We start from the raw sequence: 22,208 nt of genomic DNA on the forward strand, positions 1-22,208 counted from the left end.
CTGAGACTGCTCTGGTTGGGGAGAGAGAAATCCGGCCCACACAGGGCCACAAGCCTCTTCCGGTCAGAAAAGCACCTGAGCAGCTGGGGCGCAGGGTCTGCTGACACTCGAGCACTTGAAACTTTAAAGCTCACCCCCACTAACATAATTCCTCTAACAAGACCTCCCAATGGTGCCACTCCCTATGTATCTAAGGGGGTTATTTCCATTCAAACCACCTCGCTCCTGATACCTTGGCTTGCACCTCAAAATGGACTGGTAACTAAACAAGCCTACTTCCCCTTGGTTGCTTTTGTCTATGTATGTTGTCACAACTCCAAAAGAAATGAAGGGAACTGGAGAGATGACTCACCAGTTAGTAGCAATGATTGCACTTCTAGAGGAGCTGGGTTCAATTCCCAGTACCCACACTGCAACTAAATACATCTATAACTGCAGTTCCAGGAGATTCAACTCTTCGTTCTGGCCTCCAACAGCATCAGGCACATATATGGTGCACAGACATACACACAGACAAAACACTCAATACATAAAATAAAAATAATTTCAAAAAGGCAACTAAGAAAGTGGGCTTCTTTCTAGTTTCATCATATTTTTACCATTTCACACAATAAGCATACATTACTCTTATAATTAGGTAGGAAGACATAACATTAAGAACCCCCAAAAATTTCAAAGGAAAATGAGTATTTATTCAGGTCGCAAATAGAGTTGTTCTATGCTTAGAACAAATATACAGGAAAAACTGTCACACAGGAAATGAGCAATATACTTTATTACATTAAAAGGTAAGATCCATAACATGACCACACAAAGTCGCACAACTGGAAATGCAACTACCCACCTATCATACAGAGAGCATAATGGTCCATGTCATTATCAGCAAAGACTCAGACATCAAAGCGGGATACAACTTCCATCTGTTATTTATTATAGGACTACAGACTTTCCTTTTTGGTATTATGGTTTTTAATATAGGCCTTGTGAGTTTCTGTTCTAAGTTTAATATGCTATCATAGCAAGAGTGAAGAGAAAACGGAGCTGTTTTTAATGACTTGGCACTGAGAAATTAGCCTATGGGAATCCTTTGAAATACATAAAAACAGTATATTCACAAAATTGATCACAGCATTATTTGTAACACTGAAAATTTGGAAATCACGTAAATGTCTAACAACTGAAAGAAGGCTGAGAAAATTACAATAAATCTATGCAATAACACATATTACCAGCAATATAAAATAGCTGCAAAATTCACTAGTAACCAACCATACATAATGTTCAGAAAGAAAGTAAGAGCAGAAGTTGTATTATAAACAACATAGAGGATCAAGAAATATAAAACATTCATACCCCAAAAAGAACAAACTATGGCAATCTTAGTATAAAGCACTCAGACATTTTCTTGCCTTTTAAAATGTATTTTTCTGCTTTCCAATTTTTGTATAATTAACATATCAAACTCATGAGGAAAAATGTCTTCTAAAAAATGAAGCAAATAACAGATTTTTAAGATGTGTTCATTTTCCCCCATAATACACTCTAGAGAGTCCTGACAGCCTCAGCTTCTAAGCAAGGGGGTAGGGGAGCCAGGCTATGAAGAATGGCTGTGAAGGGGTTGGAGCAAAGAGGAGGGGACAAAGGCTTGAAGGACCAGGGAGGTAAGGATTGGCAAGGAAAGTCAGCCAAGGGAAGGGGTATTGTGGAGCCAGGGAAGACTCTGACTGCTCAACGGAGGTCTTTCTAGACCCTTAGTAGGCACTGACGGTGTTCTTAAAGGGCAGGGGTCAAGAGGGATTTTAGGAAGACACATGGATTCTTTAAGGAACAGGGGAGGGAAAAGGAGGGGAAGGAAATTTCTTGGGAAGGAAAGAAAGAAGGACAGAGGCAATGGTGATGAGAGTGGAAGGAAGAAGCTGATGGCCACAGCAAACTCCCTACTCTATGCCTAAACCAAATATAGTTTGCTCATTGTGGGCAAATGCAGGACAGTAGGGACCTGCCAATAAGGGTGAACACATCTAGATCAAATCCAGGGCATCTCCGTCTAGTCTGCTAGGATGGGAAGGTTCTACATGCGAATTAAAACAGAAATTTTTTAAACTGTTATTTTGTGTTAATGAATTTAAATTTAAATAGCCACATATGTCACTGGAAGCAGAATTCAGAGGGGTTTAAACTAAAACTGTACTTTGGAAGATTAAAAAAAAGAAATATATATATACTATGGTCAAACAGGAACAATAAATAGATGTCAAATAAACACTTGTGTCAAAATCTGTCCCTCTATGAAGGAGATGAAGCTAAAAAAAAAAAAAAACATGCTGTGAGGAGTTTCTAAACTAAATTGTAAAATGATGCTGAGTAGACATCAAGAGAGCAGTAAAGATCAAGAACAAGGAAAGATGGGAGCAAAGCCTTTGCAAAAGTCAGTTTCAGGACCAGAGACAAATCTACTCTACTATAGGCCAACTGGTAAACTCAACAATCTCTCTTTGAAATTTTACACACGTCAAAGTAGTGTCTTGACTTTTTGGTTACAATTTAATACATGACAATAACAATCTAATCAGCTATTTACTATAGTTTTTTGTTTTAAAAACATCCTTGAGACACTGAGCCATTTTTATTGAAATTACTCATTTAAATACAAAACAAAATATATAGAATATTTAGAAAGCTGTTGACTCCTGGTAATTGAACAGTTTTCACCATGTTAGAGAAAGGACTTCTCTTTGGTGACAGTAATGAAGTAACCTTATCCTTACTACATGCCCATATTCTAGTTACCTTCGTACTTAGCGAACACAGAACTACATTCTGAAAATTACTTACACCCTATTAATAAAAAGTATCCACAACCCTCAAGATAATTTACATTTCATAAACATGTTTTGGGATTTTTTTTTTTTTTAGCAAAAAGTAGAATACCTCCTGCCTCCAGGATACATGGATATCTGCAGTTCTCTAAATAGGAATATGAATACAATCTGGAATGATTCAAATCATGGGAATAGTTCCATTTGAAATGCTTTTCATTGTGAATAACAGAATTTTTAACAGATAGCCACTGAGTCCACGAGTTGTAGTATTTACTAACAAATTATTATTTGGGCCATAGAGTATTGAAATAGTTAACTGAATTTCCTAACTTTAACTATACTTTACTAAGCATTATTTATTATTTAATGAAGAAACACCACATTGATCATCACATGGGTATTTTACCTTTGATTCTGAAATCTGTAGTCTTAGAAACTAAGCAATAATTCTAGAAGCAACTTGAATTTCACATTTGAGAAAGAAATGAATCCCATGTTAACATGCTTGACACTCTGGGCTACGTAAGACATATGGTTACTATCTGAAATGCACTAAATTCAACAAGCAAATGATTTCTTGAGTACAGTATTATGTCTGGCTAGCATGGTCTTTAGATATAAAGATAAGATTATACCTTAGTTCACTTTGTACCTGTGTAGTAACGAAGCTATGGGAGCTTTTAAAATGAAAGTTTCAGCTTAGCCCAAATCCAATGGCAAATTCTAACTTAAGAAGGACTACATAAAAAGGGCCATCTGCCACCTAGTCCTAGGCCAGATTGCTGATGCATGTTTTCATTGTTTCCCACTCAGGTTATATCTAATACAATGGGTAGAGGGGGAAGGGGACACATATGTGCCCACTGAGGCTGACAGAACTCAAGGTCTCAGTGAGTGGAGAAGACCTCCATGTTGGGAGTCATTATATACATTGTGATCCTGCAGTGGGTCAGAATCGACAAAATAGAGTTCCCCGGCATGGATATCAGAAAAGTTAGCCAGAAATTCACTAGGATCGAAGCTAACCCACACAGTGTACCTATAGTCTATGGTGCGTATAGAGTAGCCCATGACCTTTATATCTTTTAAGCTTGGCTTGTCAGAATTCCACTGTGGGAAATCTGCAGGCCGGGGGTACTGGCTATAGGCAATCAACTCCCGGGGGTTACCAAACGAGTATGGCTCCTCTTCCAAGTCATGGAGCTGCAAATGCTTCTGTAGATTCTGGCCTTCTCTGCAAAGCTCAACATGAAAAGAAGGGATGGGGCACCGAGGAGGAACTGGCAGTCCTGCAAGTCCAGCGAGCGTGGGGAAGAGAGATACAAGTTCTACGACGTCCTCAGTGTGCCTGCCTGAAACAGGAAGCAGCACAGTTGCATGTAGTACACCGCAGACACCAGCGAAAGCAGAAGCCTGTCTGAGCACCACCTCTTCCCCATCTCTTCTTCATACACAACATCCATTTGTTTGTAAAAGCAGCTTAGAAGTGCTACTTGAGGACTTCACTATTCACTATGACACCCATCCAACGGACTAGCAGGAGGGAAAGTTACAGTGTCTCTGGCCAGCTAGAAGCATTTTTAAACTACTTAAATTTTAGAGCTAGATACTTGATTCAGACACACTGAATCAATTAAAGCTCTACCCGCTGTGTAAAAATCTGTTGAAGATTACTTGTTTTTAAGTGTTTTTATTTGATCCACATTTTCTTTTTAACATGGTAAAAACACAAAACATGAATTTCACAACCTTAACCATGTTTTAGTGGCAATAAATGTATTCATATTGTGTCATCATCACCATCACTTCTACAACTCCTTGTACACCTCTGTCCACACTGCCTCAGAACATCACCATCACTAAACCAAACAGCTGGCCATTTTCTACTACCATCAACTGGTAATTCTCAGTCTACTTTGTAGCACTATGCATTTGACTAGTAGAGATAGCTCATGTGAGTGGTCTCAGTATTTGATCCTACATGCCTCTGTGGCTTATGTGCACTTAACATAATGTCCTCAAGGCTCATCTATTCTATAGCACACTAGAATTGCCTTCCTTTTTAAGAATGGAGAATATTCTACTATATATGTATAACACATTGAGTATATCCTACCGTATATAAATACCACATTGTGTATATCCATCCATGGATTGACAGCAGTAAACAATTCTGGAGAAGGGGGATACTCTGACCAGCCCAGCTGTTCACAGGTCCCCTCTTAGAACCGTCAAGCTTCCTGTAACCGTGTAGAAAACTCTAGGGACCCAGCTTTTATGAGTCATCACCCATGGGGATCTGGGCTTTTCGGCAATGCAGGTACTTAGGAGTAATTGGTGCTCCTGTGAGTAACCTTTCACTCAGAGTCCTGTCAGCAGCTCCAATAAAACTCACTAATTGATTAAGTTGGACTCTGGTGTAATTGTTCCTTTGGTGTGTCATGGGTTCCCTTTCTTGGGAGAGCAGATGTGTGTTTGTCTGTGTGTGTGTGTGTGTGTGTGTGTGTGTGTGTGTGTGTGTGTGAGTTGCATACCCATAGGAAAAATCTCTCATATAAAAAACAAACAAAAAAACCCACCGCTATGAAAGTAAAAGAGGCAGGTGTACATCACTGAAAAACTGTTCCCACTCAATCTAGTGAAGAAGACTTATGACTGTGGGACAATGGCACAGGAAGGCTACTCTGGATACGTGTCAAGAAGAATCAAAGTTTGGAGCTGTGATGAAAGGATGGACCATCTAGAGACTGCCATATCCAGGGATCCATCCCATAATCAGCCTCCAAACGATGACACCATTGCATACACTAGCAAGATTTTGCTGAAAGGACCCAGATATAGCTGTCTCTTGTGAGACTATGCCGGGGCCTAGCAAACACAGNAGTGGATGNTCACAGTCAGCTATTGGATGNATCACAGGGCNCCCAATGGAGNAGCTAGAGAAAGNACCCAAGGAGCTAAAGGGATCTGCAACCCTATAGNTGGAACAACATGATGAACTAACCAGTACCCCGGAGCTCTTGACTCTAGCTGCATATGTATCGAAAGATGGTCTAGTCGGCCATCACTGGAAAGAGAGGCCCATTGGACTTGCAAACTTTATATGCCCCAATACAGGGGAATGCCAGGGCCAAAAGAATGGGAATGGGTGGGTAGGGAAGTGGGGGGGGGGNATGGGGGNCTTTTGGGATAGCATTGGAAATGTAATTGAGGAAAATACGTAATAAAAAAACAAATTAAAAAAAAAAGAAGAATCAAAGACATGACATGAGGAGGCAACATGACATGATAGGAGGTCATGTAAGGCCTTAATGTCCGTTGTGAAGACATTTACTCAGTGTGATGGGAGCACAGGAGGCTCCTATGCAGGGCTGTAATTTGGAGGTTTTATATTCCATTTTGATTTTCATCTTTGCAGTGTTAGGGATAGAAGCTAGGGCTTCAGTACAGCCTAGACATGAACTCCACCACTGAGGTATATCCCGACTTCTGCTTTGAGTTTGAAAATGGTTACTTGCAATATTACGAGAAAGAAGACTCTAGAGAACCAAGGGCACATGCAAGGAGACTTCAGAAAGTTGCTACAGCAGAAGGCTGGTGGAAGTGAAACTGAGAATGGGCAGAGACAGATTCTGAATGGAGAGGACCATGCTTGCTGCTAGATTGCATAGCATATATGGAATAAAGAAAAAAACACATTGAAAAGACTCTGAACATTCTTTTTTCAGTAGCAGGAATTGAACCTTGGCACTGAATTTGCATACTATGTATACCTAGGAATTGAAACAGCATGCTAGACAAACACTATAGCTTTGAGCCACACCCTGAGCATGCATTTTTGTTTTTGTTTTTGTTTTTGTTTTTGTTTTGTTTTGTTTTGTTGGAGGAGGTGGTTTTGGTTTTTAGGTGAGTTCTCAGTAAATTGCAGAGGCTGGCCTCGCCAGAGGATGGTCTCAGACATGTTTTGAGCATGTGATTTTCATACCTCAGCCTATGAGTAGCCGTCATTACAAGGCTCGGTCTACAGGTATTTTTTGGTTGGTTGGCTGGTTAGCTGGTTGGTTTTGTGGTTTGAGGGCCTATGTAACAATTGTCATTTCTAAGAAAAAGTGTGTCAAAGGTAAGGAAGAAGGTGAAGCACTGTAAGTTTAGCTCTAGGCATGTCAGACTGACTAGCCAAGTGGGACAAACTGTTTGAAATACAAACTGAGGTTCAGAGAAAAGATAAAGACTAGAGATTACACTTGGAAAGCACTGGCTACACTACAATACAGGGATTTCTATTTGCTAAGTGTCTTCCAACAGATTTGTCCCAACAATAAATAGTTAAATGTGCCTTGAAAGTATTTCACTTTTTTCTTGGTGTTTGGAAAGAAACATAGAGCATGCAACATGTGCAACAAAAGGAGGAAAATCAAAACTCAAAACTCCAGAAAGGCCAGAATGATTTAAACCTAAGATCAATTTACACAACAGAGAACATAAAGTGTAAGACTGCAGTGATAAAGATGGAGTCCACGGCCAGCCAGTCCTGAAAGGGGGCACGCTGATATAGTGCAATTCACAGAAAAGCACCCTACAAACAACAGCAGATAAAGTCAGGATACAAGTCTTAGAACCCTATACCAGCCACCTCACACAAGCAGGAAAAGGACCTGTTTTCAAAGCATGTAGAAATCAAAGTAGATGCCCTTTACTGCTGGGGAGTACAGAGCAAATTAAATGAATGTGTTTTAGTAGGCCAATGAGCTCCAAAATTGAAAATACTCCCCCAAAATTGAATGTCTCCCCCCAAAAAATGGGGGATATAAGACATATCTGTGAAATAGTCCACTTGTGTGTTGGGGAGACTGTCCCAGCAGTCTATAGCAACTTCCTCTAACGTCTAACATGCTGTTGTCACTTCTAAACAGTTCTCCCACCTCTGAAATGTCACATACTCTTTTGGCCCCCTAGACTTCCCAAGAGCCCTATGTACAGTGGCCGTTCTTGTCAGCTCTTGTTCTGCCATGTACTCCCAACCTAGAGCATGGGAGATGCTAAGAAATCTATGTATAGGAAATAGTATTGAGAATGAATTCCAACATAGCACAAAGAGGGTTAGCTTGTTGTCTGATAAGGTAGTCCACATATAACGCACAGGTCCTCTCATTGCTAGGCATTATTCCTTCTGTCTGTCTGTATGTGTGTACCTGCATCCATCCAATCCGAAGCCGGATCAAAGGGGTCCCGGTATGGAAAGAGCTTCTGGCCTGCTGCAGGAAGTGGGGCCGTCCTTCCAGGGACATAGAGCATCAGGGGCACACGGGTAGCGACATCAAAGTTGCTGTATTTGGCCCATTCTCCATGTTCACCTAGGGCCCATCCTGGGCCATAAAAAAGCATACAATATAAGAAAATGAGTAAATATATTATGCTTTTCATACTTTAGATACCATTTCATTCCTCAGTGTAAAGACCAGAGGACACTTAACCTCATAACTTAAGAAAATCCCTCTAGAATTATAAAATGTAACTCATATAAATGCTGTTTTATTCAAAAGCAGACATCTGTTCACAAAGAAGAAACCTTCTTTAAATTCCTAAACTATAGTTTTGGAAAAAAAAACTATACTTTTTAAAAGTAATAAAAAAATAATATACACTGAATTTTATCTGTTTCAAGAGGCACCCAATAAACATGCTTCCTCTGCCAAGGCAGGAACCTATCCATACTTTAGTGCCTATTAGGCACATGCTCTCCCACTCAGCTGCACTCAGCAATTCTTCCTTATGGCAGGGACCTGAAAGGCAGCCATTCCACTACTTTGCCCTCTATCAGGGACTTCAGATTCTCTTTGTTTGTTTAAGATTTACTTATTTATTTTATGTATGTGAGTACACTGTAGCTGTCTTTAGACACACCAGAAGAGGGCATCAGATCCCATTACAGATGGTTTTGAGCCACCATGTGGTTGCTGGGAATTGAACTAAGGACCTCTGGAAGAGCAGTCTTAACCAATGAGTCATCTCTTCACCCTCTGGGTTTCAGATTCTTAATACCAGGGTTGTATGAGCTACATAACTGTACACAAGATAAGGACATCTTGGGCTGCAGAGATGGCTCAGCCATTAAAGACTAGGCTCACAACCAAAAATATAAGATAAGGATATCTTGGGTTCTTTATTAATTTATTTTATGTGCACTGGTGTTTTGCCTGTGTGTGTGTCTTTGTGAGGATGTGGGATTCCCTGGAACTATAGCTACAGACAGTTATGAAGACAACCATGTGGGTGTTATGGATTGAACCCAGGTCCTCTAAAAGAGCAGTCACTGCTCTTAAACACTGAGCCATCTCTCCAGCCCCTCTCCTGATCTTTTAAAAGACTTATCATATACATTCATATGTGAAGACAAAAAAAAATAATAATACAAATTTTCAGCTCCAAGTAAGAAAAAGAAATCCTTAGCATTCACTTAAAGTCCCCATTCCAAAAGATAGTGTGAATACTACAGGTTAGGAATCCTCAACCAGCTTACATATAAGCATGCTTTAAAGACAAAAGTGTGTGACAATGAGTGTATGTTGTAAAAATAACGATAAATACCAAAAGCTTGAATGAATTGAGGGAAGCACTGGTGTACACCTGTACTTTATTTACAGTCATGTTTGCTGACTTTTGCCAGGAGAGGTTGCAGAGACTAGCCTGCAACTTCCCTTCTTCAGGTTCCAGACAATGCTGGAGCTACAAACAAGTGCCACAGCCATTAAGAGATTGTGGTCATGATGCTACACATATAGCTCTGTGGGTAACAGTGCTGCTGCTCTTCCAAAGGACTGGAGTTCAGTTTCCAGTACCTATGTCAGGTGAATCACAACTGCCTGAATTTCCAGCTGGTCTCTGCACACATAGTAGATACTTATACACACACACACACACACACACAAAGACAGATAAAATAAATTGGGGCTAGAGAGATAGCTCAGCAGTTCAGAGAATTTCCACCCTTTCAGAGGACCGAAGTTGGATTCTAGTACGTATGTCAGACAGTTTACAACTGTCTATGGCTCCAGACCCTCTCTGTCATCGGCAGGCACTGTTCTCATGTATGCACACCAACACAGAGATATACATAACTTAAAAATAAGAAAACATGTTTAAAATGTTAAAGAGACAAAAACAAATCCTCTCTCACAAGCAATTAAGATAAAAAGATGCAGCACCTGCCTCCATTCTCACATATCCAAGATGGGAGATGCACAAACAACTAAGTTGCTTTTAAAAGCACCCCATGATCCTGGACTCAGAGCACCCCTATGTACATGAGAATTTTTCAAAGTGTCCTTTGCAGGAAACTGAGATACTCAATTCACCAATACCCTGTAAAACGCTTACCATGATCAGATGTGAAAGCAATAATTGTGTTGTGGGCTAGACGAAGATCATCCAAAGCGCTCAAAACATGTCCAACCTGAGTATCCAAATAGGACACAGAAGCAAAGTAGCTCTGGCGGATTTTCCGCTGCAAATTAAAAAAAAGAATCACAAGAATGAAAACAATTTTATTTACCTTGGCATACAAAATGAACAGCTACCTGAACGAGCATCTCTCCCAATCCCAACCTCTCCATTCACTGATTCTTAGCCTTAACCTAACGTTCCTTTTCCCACCGTCTGCAACCCTTTGCCTGCAGCGTACAGACTAACAGTCTGCAGAACCAAACTGACATGTTTGAAATTTAATCAGCTTTTACTTTAGGATACAGATCATGGCAAATGGATGCAATTTACTGTACCTTTCTGTCTACTCTGCACATTCTGGACAGTCCCTAGAAATGAATATCTAAACAGAAAATGATCCCTTAATCCTTGTATGCTCAGAGCCACACCTTCTCTGGTAAGGGGTATGCCAAAGATACCACTCAGCTCAATTCAAGCCACCAGGTGACTTGAAAAACTAGAAATGAATTGCCTCCCAGCCATGGATACCAGAAGTCCAAACAAAATCAAGGTTTGTGGAATGCCATCTCTGAAATTTCTACAGGTATCTGCATCCCCTGGCTTGCAATAGTCATTGCATGCTGTTTCCATCTGTTTCTGTCACTATCCTCCCTACCTGACCCCTTTCTTATCAGGACAATAGTCAAGTTGGATTAGGGACTTGATTAGTATGACTCCATCTTATCTTAAAGCAGGCTATATTCTGAGGTTTAAGGAGATATCAGATATATAACGGTTCAGTATATCTTTTGGGGAAGACACAAATTAGCTCCAAATAGTGACCCTGAGTAGGCCTTTCCTCTGACCACTTCTTACCTAGCAAGAAGTGGAAATTGATTAAGTTCATAAACCACTGTTAGTTAGCTCATTTTAACAAACTCTCAATGGGCAGAAGAACAATGAAAGACAAGAGAGCAGTCAAAGCCCCTAAACCCAAAAGGGACTGTTGGGACTGCTAGTCTATACCCATAAGTAAAGGAGCCAAAAGCCCATCCTGGGCTAACTCCTCAATTATTGCATATAAGCCTTAAGGCAAAAGATTATTCTTCCTCTCCCACTAATCCCCAAACAGTAATAAGCAAGATAACCACTTACCAGATCAGCTCCATCTCCTGCTTTCCTCAGGGCCCCTGCCTTATCAGATGGACCTGTCAGCTGCTACTTGTCACTGCTAGGATAGGGACAGTCATAAGACGTGTCCCTTCATCTGACTGCAGTGATACACATCTATGCTTATAGAAAGATTATGCTGAACCACTGCCTACATATAGTTTTTAGTACATAAACTTCAGTCTGGAGCCTAGAGAACTTTAGTTCTCTTGGGAATCAAGGTATTTCCTGCCTGTTAGTCATGGAAAGAAAACAACAAAGAAGTTGCGCAACCTAGCTAATAAAACTACAGCTATAGATAAGTAAGCATACACATTATCAGGAGGACCAAGGCTAAGACATGGATTGAGCCTTCAAGCTAGTTGGTCAAGATAAATGAGGGAAGTCCTCACAGAGGAGTTCCCATGGCTATCACCCAAATGGGAGCAAGATGCTCTAAAGCAACAGTTGTTATGCATACAATAAAGTGGAGTGACAGAAGAGCAGGACACAGTCAGAGCTATGTAATGACATAGGAAGACAAACAAGAAACAGTGGCTTAGCGCCAGATGAAACAGATTTGGAAGGTCTTTAAGGGATTAAAAGTCCCAGGCTATAGGCCAAGAAGCTTTTTCAAGACATAAAAGTAATACAATATAGGCTGCAGGTTAGCAAAAGTCCTGTGGCAACAGAAGGGCAGATTCTAGGGGCTTTAGACAAAACAGCACCAGACTACTGCTGGCCCTTAAGAAGAATTCAGAATGCTAAAAGAAGGGCTGAAAGGTACACAGTGTATGTACCTATAATCCTGGCACTTGGAAAGCTGAGGCAGAAGGATCACCATGCATTGTTGTCTAGATGGGGGTACAGTAAAAACCTGTCTCAAAAAAATCGAAAAATTTAGAAAGCAAAATGCATTGCAGTTGTCCAGAAAGATGTGTTCAGAGAACAGGGGAGACCTAAGAGGAATACGGAGACATCAATCAGGTGTAGATACAGGCAAGGAACTTAGTGTTATAGGAAGATGAGAAAGCCAAGGGTGACAAAAGTTCACAGTCAGCAACAAAACAGCATGACCTGCTGCCATGTGATAGAAGGGCACAGAGTGGAGAAGAAAAGGCAGAGTAGGGGTGGAGACCTGGCCATGTGGGACAGAATTAGGGTCTCCATCATCATCTGCCTGGGAGTGGCTCACAGGAAGGTAGACATGTGTAATCTGAAAGTCAGGAGGGATGCCTAGGCTAGAGGAATAGTTCTTGGATCAATCTAACAAGAGGCTAACTAGGGAAAATGGGAAGAGAGGCCAATATGGAGGGCTGAAATTGACCAGGTAGCAATACGTAAGTGGGAAACACAGGAAGGCCCTGTTATGCATGCTGAAATAGAGGAAGGGCAGAAAGGTTGGCAAGGAAGCCCAGGAGTTGGACAGCTTAGATTAGATTAGATTAGATTAGATTAGAGAAAGTAGCACCAAGCTACTTTAAAACAGAATTTTCCAACAAGGTCAGTGTCTGCCATAGTGAGAACTCTTAGTGATCCAGGAAGGCAGAAGCCCATGCAGAGAAAGATGTCCAACAAACAGACCAGGAAGATCATGGATGTAGACAGAATAGGGTACTTTTCACTACCCTCCAACAGTAGTTGATGGAACAGAGCAGCAAAAAGAAGAGAGAACTTAGCAGAGCTATGAGGCATGGTACAAAGGGACATGAGCAGACAAAGATACTGCAGAGAACATCGGTAGGAATAGACCTCACCAAACAAGCAAAGAACTTCGCTAGGCAGCTGAAAACCTCTGCTTAGCAGCAACAGAGGTTCTTTCCAGCAGCTCTCACAGCTAGACTGCCTCAGGATCAGGATACTGCAAATGGAACAACTATGCTGAGAAAAACACAAGAACAAGGAGAGTCATGTCACAGGGCCTGCCTCCCAAGACACAGTGGGAAGAAAGGTAACAAGAATGTCAGGCAACGAAGCTACAAGGAGAAGGGGCTAGAGCCAGGCTTGTGACCAAACAGGTATAGGGATAGCATAAAACTGGGAGCTGAAGGAAGGAGAGAGGTGACACTTAGCAAAGACATCCAAAGCTACAATAGGCCAGGGAGCATGGCTCAGGTCCATAGAGCATGAGGCATGGCCCTATACACAAGATCACCCAAGTGACAGTATGAGCCATGATGTTTGCTGTGTCTAATAGTTAGAAGTTTAATGAAGGGACACACACAGAACATGAAGGGGTCCTCTCCATGCAGCCGAAAACCCCAAGTCAATGTTCTCAGAGAAGACTCACCCATCCTGCTTCTGTTTGACTAAGGAAGGAAGGCACGGTAACTTCAGAGGTCATGCCACTGCCACGGGGTGGGAAGTGAACTTAAAACAAAATGTCTGAACAGACAAAAGCAAGCATGGTAGTTTGAAGTTAGGGGTCCGTGGGGCTGAGGCAGCTCCATTTGGCACCAGCTCCATGTCCAACCAGGTCGCAGAGCAGTTTCCTTATCTAATAACACTGAAGTTTTCATCTAGCCAGAACATGCAAATGCGTAGAGACCTTTCTGGCACCTCATCGATTTTAGAGGGGCATTTTAACTGCCTGTGACTAATACAATAGGTATGGACCTAAAGCTGCAGCTCACACCAGCGTGTTATCAGACAAGACAGAGCTAGGAAGAAAGTTGGCAACATGGCACACGTCTTGCTTTCCAAACTCTCTCTACTTGCCATTTAAAACTCAGGAAATCACACAGTTGTGCGGAATTTATACACCTTACCCTGAACTCTGGCTGTGCAAACTCAGGGCCAAAGGGCTTTGGACAATGAACGAGTTACATTTTTGTGTTAGACTCACTTCATTTTAAAATATATTCTCCTTGCAGTGGTTCTTAAACCAGTGAGTGCATCACAACCATCTCATATGCTTTCTGAGGAAATGTGGCTTCTTTTGCCTCATCTTCAGTTCTAGGGCTGGGAATATAGTTCAGTAGTAGGGTCCTTGCCTAATGTATGCGAGGCCCTTGGTTCAGCCACTACTACTGCAAAAATATAAAGCAAGAAGAAAATAGGGAGGGAGGGAGAGAGAGGAAGAGAAAGAGAGATGGATGGAGGGAGGGAGGAAGGGAAGGGAAGGGAGGAGGGAGGGAGAGGGGTCCATATGCATAGGTGGGCCAGAACTCTGTACGGTTAACAAGTCTGCCTAGCAAATCAGATACAGGAAGTGCCAGGAGTAGACTTTGAGACCGCTACCTTCTTTTACTCTTACTCTCTACCACGTGCTTCAGCACTTATGTCCTAAGACTTCAGAAAGAATATGGCTCTGCATGTCTGTTTTAGTCACCAGAGAAAGGCTGAGGGATGAGGAAAGGACTCAACATAACTAAATGACTAACAGGGAGCAAAGAGATATGACACATCACAGCTGACAGCACTGGCCATGATACCCCACCTACCTCTATTCCAAGGCTCAACTCACTCAAGTCACCCCAAAAGTGCCAGGTGCCACTTTAGGCTTTCCCTCAGAGGAAATGAAAGTGCCAGCAAACTAAAGATTCTGCACTTTTCTACAAACATCCCAACTGTGACCAATATTAATCCCCCATGGGCTAGGGGGGTTCACCCAAACTACATCCAATCTCTGTGCCTGTTTAAAACAAGTCTGGATGCCACCTTCTTAGGGAGCTAAGGTACTAGTAGGAAAACTTGATCTGCACAGCACTACCCATGTCAATAAATATTAAGAGAAATCCACTGCTCAGAAAAAAATCATATGGAAGGGTTTTGTTTGTCTTTTTGAAACAAGATCTTACTATTTAGTCTAGACTGGTCTTGAGCTCATTATGTAATAAACAGGTTGGCCTTGAACTCAAAGTTGCCTCACCAATGGTATTACACAATCACTCATCCCCCAAGCATACTACTAGTACCTGAAAATCCTCAGGAATTGGTCCATAGGGAACACTGATGTTTAAAGCTTGGACATCTTCCCTCTCCCTGATATCCATCCAGGGGTTGTAGGCTACAGGTGGTAGGCTATCAGGAACATGGGGATCAGGAGCCAGGGTTATGTTTTCCAAGGGATACAACTTCTGAAATTCCTAGGACAAAAATAAACAAAGCCACAAGGTTGCTAGTCGTTTGGCAAAAGCACAAAGTTGTGTTTTCTGAAAGCCTATGATACATTTACTTGGTGCTAATGCTTTCCGGCTACTCACCCGCTCTCACCTGCTCTGTGCCTGATAGATCTGAACAGCAACAAAATCCTAAATCCTGGTTCTGACAACCACAGCAACAACTGTTCTCTCCTACTGCTCCCCACCTTACTTCCAACATACAAAGGCGGGGTTGAAGCACAGTGGGTTCCCAAAACTTCCCTAACCTTCAGTGAGTCAGGAGAACTCATAGGACTTAGTACAAGGTCCCATTTACTAGAGTGAAAATATTTCAAACCCAATCAGAAAAGGAAAAACAAACATGAAGGAAAATCTGGAGGAAACCAGTGACCAGCTTTAGAGTCCCTTACCAGGAATTTCACCTAGGAGGCACATGCTGTCCCAGCTAGTTGAAAGACAGTACATGTTTAATGCTGCCAACCAGTGAAGCTCAATAAAACTGTAGCATAGAGTTTTGACATGGGTCTCATCATGTAGGCATTCTGCCTCGACCATAAAATTTCAGGCTTCCATAAGGAAACCAGTGATTCAGCATGTACCATGTCTGCCAAAACTACTTAGGCACTCCCAAATCAAAGCTCCTAGTTGCCAGACAGGGCCAATATTAAAAGCCGACTTCTGAAAGGCTTGCAAGCTAGGCAGCTTTATGAACTCTTTTCTCCATGGAAACAGAAGAGGCTAGATGGCATAAGCTTTTTCCAATGATGCTGAGAGCTCCTGCTATGAGGGCAAGATCCACAAGGCTCATCAAAGAAGAAGCCTACAACATCAAAGGGCATACTTCCCAGTCTGTACTCTCAGTTATAACTAAGAGACACTCTTTATAAAGTGAAAATGCTAGGCTACTCAGACCCAGGAAAAAGCAAGCAGAGAAAACCTGGAAAAGATGATTTAAAAGAACTATACATTCTAAACGATACAAAGAAGCATAGACTTGAAGTGGCCATAAGCAATTCTGTCTCCTGTGCCCATGGAGTCTAATGCGGCAGCCTTAGGGACGACTGACAATTGGGAAAGGCGGCTTTCTGTTTCCTAGGATTATTTTCCAAAGAGTATGGCTCCTGGTGGCTTTATGTCACCTCTGTACATCATTGTGTAATCCCACCTGCATGATGAGTTCAAACAAAAGAAAGCAAACCTCCACTATAGGATATTCTCATTTCTTACAAGGTTCTTTTTGGTTACTTGTTTGTTAGTTTTTTAGTATTTCTCGAGACAGGGTTTCACTGGGTAGCTTGGTTGTGTTGGAACCCTCTATGTAGATCAGGCTGGCCTTGAACTGCAGACATATGCCTGCTCTATGTACCACCACCAACAAGCTTCCTCCAAAACTCTTCACATGTTCTAAGAGTACTTCTTGTTTTTGAACTATGATTACCATCATTCTAAGTTCACTAGTAAGCACCAGGCATCCTGGTAGGTAGGTTATGACCACCTTCAATACACAATATAGATATAGTGGCAGCTCTACCTTGGGGTATCTGAAGGGGATATGTGGCTTGTGGTACCCAACTGCCAGGAAGAAAGGACTGGCTGATGTCTTCATCTTTTCCAACAATCCGATGGCTTCTTCTGTGCTCTGTTTGTCAGGCAAGGTACCTTCAGGCACATCTGCCACATCGACAGGACAAAGCAGATTGGCGTGGAGTTTTCCATCTTGTCCCTTACACGTCTTTCAAAACAAAATATGTAACATTCTATTAAATTCAATAACTAGAAATCCTGACAGGTACACACTGAATGATTAGCACCATCGCCAACCCTCAATTGTTCACTCAGTGAACAGCAATATTAAAAGCAGAACTGAACCAGCAAAATCCAAATAACACTCAGTCCATTGCTATGAATTGTATCTCCAGACCATGACTAATTAAAGGTTACCCAACTAAAACATCAAAATGATATCAAAACGATACAAGGATCTTCAGCACTAAACTTCATCCAGAGTGAGCATGACAAATCCATTAAACGAACTGTTCACACTACTGCTTAAAGTTAAGGTTTGAATTCATTACCTGTGTATGTGTACACATGTTTATGTGTGTGCCACTGCACATGTAGGGGTGTACATGAAAAGCAGAGGTTAACCTCAGTTGTGCCTCATTAGACTAGCCTGGCTGGAGAGCAAGCCCCAGGGAGCTGTTTGTGTCCCCAACACTGGCTTCTTGATGGATAGTAGAAATTGAGCGTGGATCCTCATGCTTTCAGAGTGAGCACTTTACTGAGTGAGCTGTGACCATGACCGAACATAAGGTTTTAGAATGAGAAATACTCCCAATCAGCTACTATGCCTCTAATTCCAGCAGCATGAGGGAAGCTGAGGCAGGAGGATTCCAAGTCTGGGGCCAACCTGGGCTTCAGAGCAAGTTCCAAACCAGCCTGTCTAGACTATATAGTAAAATACTGTAAAACAAATTAATCTCACAAAAAACTACTCATTGTGCCCATCAAAGCAATCACTAAAGACCCTAATGCTTATCTCTATAAGACAGCACAACAATCAATATATTTAATAGTTCATTTTCTAGACAAGTGCTTCCTCGGCCCTTGTACAGACCTACCTTAGTGTTTTCATATTTCTCTGAGGATGGATGATACGGTGGAAAAGACCAGCTATATGGATAATCATCACTGTGATTGGAAGATATACCTTAAATAGGGAAAGAAAATTGTTGAATAAAATATGAAAGGTCTTTCAATACCCTACTGCCAAATTAAAATTGAACAACTATGCAAGTAGCTCCTCCCCTCTTTGGGGCTCAGTTTCCTCACCCATAAAATCAGAACATCAAGACAGATAATGTTTCCATTAAGAGCAACTGCCCATGATTTTAGTAATTAGCATCTAACTCCCCAGTTACTAAGCCTTGGAAGTGAGCAGTCTATAAGAAACAGAGAACCTTATCCCTAAATCTAGTTATCAGGAAAGAGATCAAGGAACAGCGGAAAGGCCTTGTTTAATTTCTCTTCCCAAAGTATAATCTCTTCTCTAGAAAATACTCACTTCCCTCCAGATATCCTCAGGTAAGCCATGCTGTACCAACTAGGAAGTTCAACTGATAATCAGCTTTCAGCCACACAATATGATTTCTGATAGATTATTTTTTCAAGACTGGGCCTGCTTTTTAAAAACTGACTGCTACTTTCAACCTGGACTGCCTGCTAGGTTCCAGAAGAAAGCTCCTGAGCCTGTCGGTTATATGTACAAAGAGCTCTTGGAGACACCCAAGCTGTCTCCTTTGGTGAGAAGTACCATCATGGTCACAGCTCTAGCATTTGAACACACTTCACACTCATGGATGTTGCTACTAGCATGCTCCCTTCGTTAGGCATCAAGAAAACTACAGCCCCAGCATTCCAGAGAAGAAATGTGAGACTCAAAGAAGAAGATAAACTATTAGCCAAAGACAGCCACATGGCTAAGAAGTGGCAGCACTTAGACCAGGACCAAGTGCCCACATCCCTGATGCTATTTCCCAGTGAGGTGAACTCTGCTTCCACATCAGTGAAAAGCCAGAAGCCTAACTAACTGTTATGCCAGACTACTATGCTGTCATTAAAAATGAATTTTTTGAGGAGTGTAATATAATGGGAAATATTTACTCTTACTCATAGTGTAAAATTATAAAAATAACCACAAATCAGAATAACGCTATGTCCAAAACACAAGAAAATTTTTGTTTGCCACATCAAACACAGCTTTCCCCAGGGTGGTTCAATTACACACTTACATTCTTTGGTTTCTTAAAATTCTTGAAATCAAGGAATCATGTGATCCTATTATCTGTTTTAAAGTGCTATTTATTCTTCATTTAGGAAGTAAATAACTACTTTATCAGGTAGTATTCAAAGTCAGAATTTGACAGCCAGCTGACTTCCTCTTTCTAACATTCCTCACAGAGAAAGCAGTGGCTTTCACCACGCTGAAGCCCATACTTGGACATCAAGTCCACAAAGTACCTCTGGACATTTGAGGTCCTCACCCCCAAAACTTTACAGACAGACATCCTGCAAGGCCCAGACCAGAGCTTTAAGGACCACCCTGTGGTCAAGCCCAGAGCTGAACTGACACCAAACCTGCCTCTCCGACAGCAGCTACATGAATCTGACGACATTACCTCCAACTTCCAAAAGGAAATCTGTTTCTTTCGATTCTTTTTTCATTTAGAATGTGAATATGAGACTAGGTTAAAGAAATGCTTTGTTTTGTTGTTTTTCATAGAATGGCATCAATGAACAAGTTACCTAAGTCTGACAAGGGAAAAGCCACTACAAGGATAGTCCCAACCGAGTATTGAAGCACAGAAACAAAAAGCCCAGGTTTTAGTAATTGAACAGTACCAGGGTGAAAGACTTTCCCAACCGACATGGTCACGTAGCCATTCTCCTTGAAGTATTGGGGGATGGTGGAAAAATTTCCAGAATGTACCCTCCAGTAGGAATTGAAGTCATACAGGCGGGTGGTGTCAGGCCTCCTCCCAGTGAGGAAGGACACTCGACTTGGTGCGCACACTGCTTGCTGTTAAGGAGCAGAAGCAAATGTCAACAACGTCACAGCCAAATGTGTCTGCAGTCTTCAAGGTAACTAAGCAACCTCTCCAGATCCTCAGCAACAGCCTGGCAGCTGAGTCATGGAGATGTCAAAGCCAACCAGTGGGATTTGGGCCTTGCCCAGGTACTGGAGACTGTTGTCTGCCCAACAAAGGAAGACAGCAATCAGGCTCTCAAAACAGCAATTGTGTTTTCCTATGCAACGTCACCCCTAGGTACCCAGAAAGGGTGATGCTCTGAGAGAGTAGCCCTGAAAAGGGGGTTCAGGGAGGACAACTGCCATGGACTGACTCTTAGCCACCCACTCTTAGCCATCCACAACTCGGTTGGCAGACCCACAGGTTGGATTTTTCAGCTCCCGTCAATTCCTGTTTCTAGCTGAAAGCTAGCCAAGCCTGTCTTAAGCATGTTAGGGCCAGGGCACTGTCTCCACCCAAGAAGGAGGGGAAATCCTGCAAATGCGAGCTTCCTTGTCCATGGAGAAGAGACTTGCCTAGGCCTTCATTTTCTACGTTCTGCTTTCCCCTTTCAAGGAGGTCTCTAGAGCAGCAGCCTGCTTCTCCCTACTGTCTATACACAAAGGGGCATATACCCATACCTAAAGGTCCTTGGACATACCTGAGCAAAGGCATTCTGAAAGAGAACGCTATGGGATGCCAGCTGGTCAATGTTTGGGGACCTCACTAGCTTGTCTCCATAACAGCCCAGGGAGGGGCGGAGATCATCCACAATGATCAGAAGAACATTCAGAGCATCTGCACAGGAGAGAGGGGCTTTGGTTATACCACATGCAATGACACTGAAATCCCCCTCCCTAGGCTAATGAAAGGATAAAGGCAGTCCATCCAGAAAAGGGGTGACCAGGGCTCTGCTCCAGCAAGGGCAGGGTTGGAGTACACAAAAGCCCTATCCAAGGTGAGGGTCTTATGTTTCAGTCATGTCTCCACATCTAGGTGAAGAAGAAGGAGACAAAGACAGAGACAAAGATGGGAGGGGGGATCAAAGAAGGAAGGAATAGAAGTCAGATGAAAAGATGGAAAGATGGTAAAATAAAAGAAGGGTGGATAGAAGACAGTAGCAGAAAGGAAAGGAGGAGTAGAAGGAAGGGTAAAGAAAGGAAAATGGAGAGGAAAGAACTGTTAAGAGAGATGTAATTTGCACTAGTAGATGGCTCCACACCCATGTGCATATGGGCAGCACAAACTGGACTCTGGGTTATAAAATCATTGGGGATGGGGGGTAAATGCGCTTGGGAATAGGGTGAATCTGAGTAGAGTTAGGGGGAGCAGTGGGGATGTTATAAAATGCATTTATGAAATCCTCAAAATTAATTTTAAAAAAAGATGGAGAAAAAACATTAAGGATGGAAAGGAAGAGGAGGGGTAGGAAGGAGGAATGGATGGATGAAAGATGAATGGGGGGGGGAAGAAAGATGAATGCGAGTGGAATCGACGAAAGGAAGCAAAGATGGATAGAGGGTAGGGAGGGGTGAAATATGGGTGAAAATGATGAAGGAAGAATGAAAACAGAAGATAGGATGGGTGGAAGAATAAACATTAGCAGGAACAGAGACAAGGTTGAATAAGGAAGGGAGCAAGGAATTGGCACCTGTAGCGGAGTTGCCTTGCGCTGCGGACTCCAGGGCGATGCAGAAGGAGCCTAGCAACAAGCTGAAGCTAAGCTGCCGCCACATAGGCGGCGGCGGCGGCGACATTTCTGCCTCGGCGCAGCCTTACAAGAAGGTGGCGTGAGGCTACAGCGGGACCATTACGAGCAGTGGCCGCCGCCGTCACCACCGCCGCCGCCGCCGCCGCCGCCGCCGCCACCACCACCACCACCAAAGTCTCTGAGAAAACTGCGCGACACCTCTGCCTCGGGCCCAAAGGCCCGGGCGCTGGCCCGAGCACGAATGCGCTTGCGCAACTCTCTTCTGTCCCCTCCCTATCGGGGTGGAGCTTGATGGCGCCGGACGTCTGTGCGCGATCAGTCCGGGTGGGCAGAACCTTAACCGGAAACACTGCTGCTGTGGCTTTCCCTGCGTACATTTTACAGTAGGCAGTGATAACTAGGGGCTTGATTTCTTTCCAGCCCATTCTCCAAA

The 22,208-nt window shown here is 42.5% G+C and overlaps 1 protein-coding gene across 1 annotated transcript; it reads right to left on the reverse strand.

Moving 5' to 3' along the window:
- Positions 1–751: 751 nt before the first annotated feature.
- On the reverse strand, positions 752–22,008 carry Ids (iduronate 2-sulfatase). Its single transcript, XM_021153363.2, has 9 exons — positions 21,716–22,008; positions 20,726–20,862; positions 19,898–20,075; positions 18,118–18,206; positions 17,028–17,228; positions 15,311–15,481; positions 10,200–10,326; positions 8,015–8,188; positions 752–4,174 (listed from the first exon to the last, which is right to left on the reverse strand). Exons 1-9 carry the CDS (start codon positions 21,819–21,821, stop codon positions 3,702–3,704), a joined length of 1,656 nt encoding a protein of 551 aa, XP_021009022.1. The 5' UTR covers positions 21,822–22,008; the 3' UTR covers positions 752–3,701.
- Positions 22,009–22,208: the final 200 nt, after the last annotated feature.

Source organism: Mus caroli, chromosome X (assembly GCF_900094665.2).
Source record: "Mus caroli chromosome X, CAROLI_EIJ_v1.1, whole genome shotgun sequence".
NCBI classification, from domain to species: Eukaryota; Metazoa; Chordata; class Mammalia; order Rodentia; family Muridae; genus Mus; species Mus caroli.

What these genes read in the sequence shown, in the direction of transcription:
- Ids (XM_021153363.2), bottom strand. Translation starts at nt 21,821, where the DNA reads ATGTCGCCGCCGCCGCCGCCTATGTGGCGGCAGCTTAGCTTCAGCTTG. An exon ending in TGCTTTCACATCTGATCATG is followed by an intron (nt 8,189 to 10,199) that starts GTAAGCGTTTTA and finishes TTTATGGCCCAG; the next exon opens with GATGGGCCCTAGGTGAACAT. An exon ending in TTCGGATTGGATGGATGCAG is followed by an intron (nt 4,175 to 8,014) that starts GTACACACATAC and finishes TTCCTGTTTCAG; the next exon opens with GCAGGCACACTGAGGACGTC.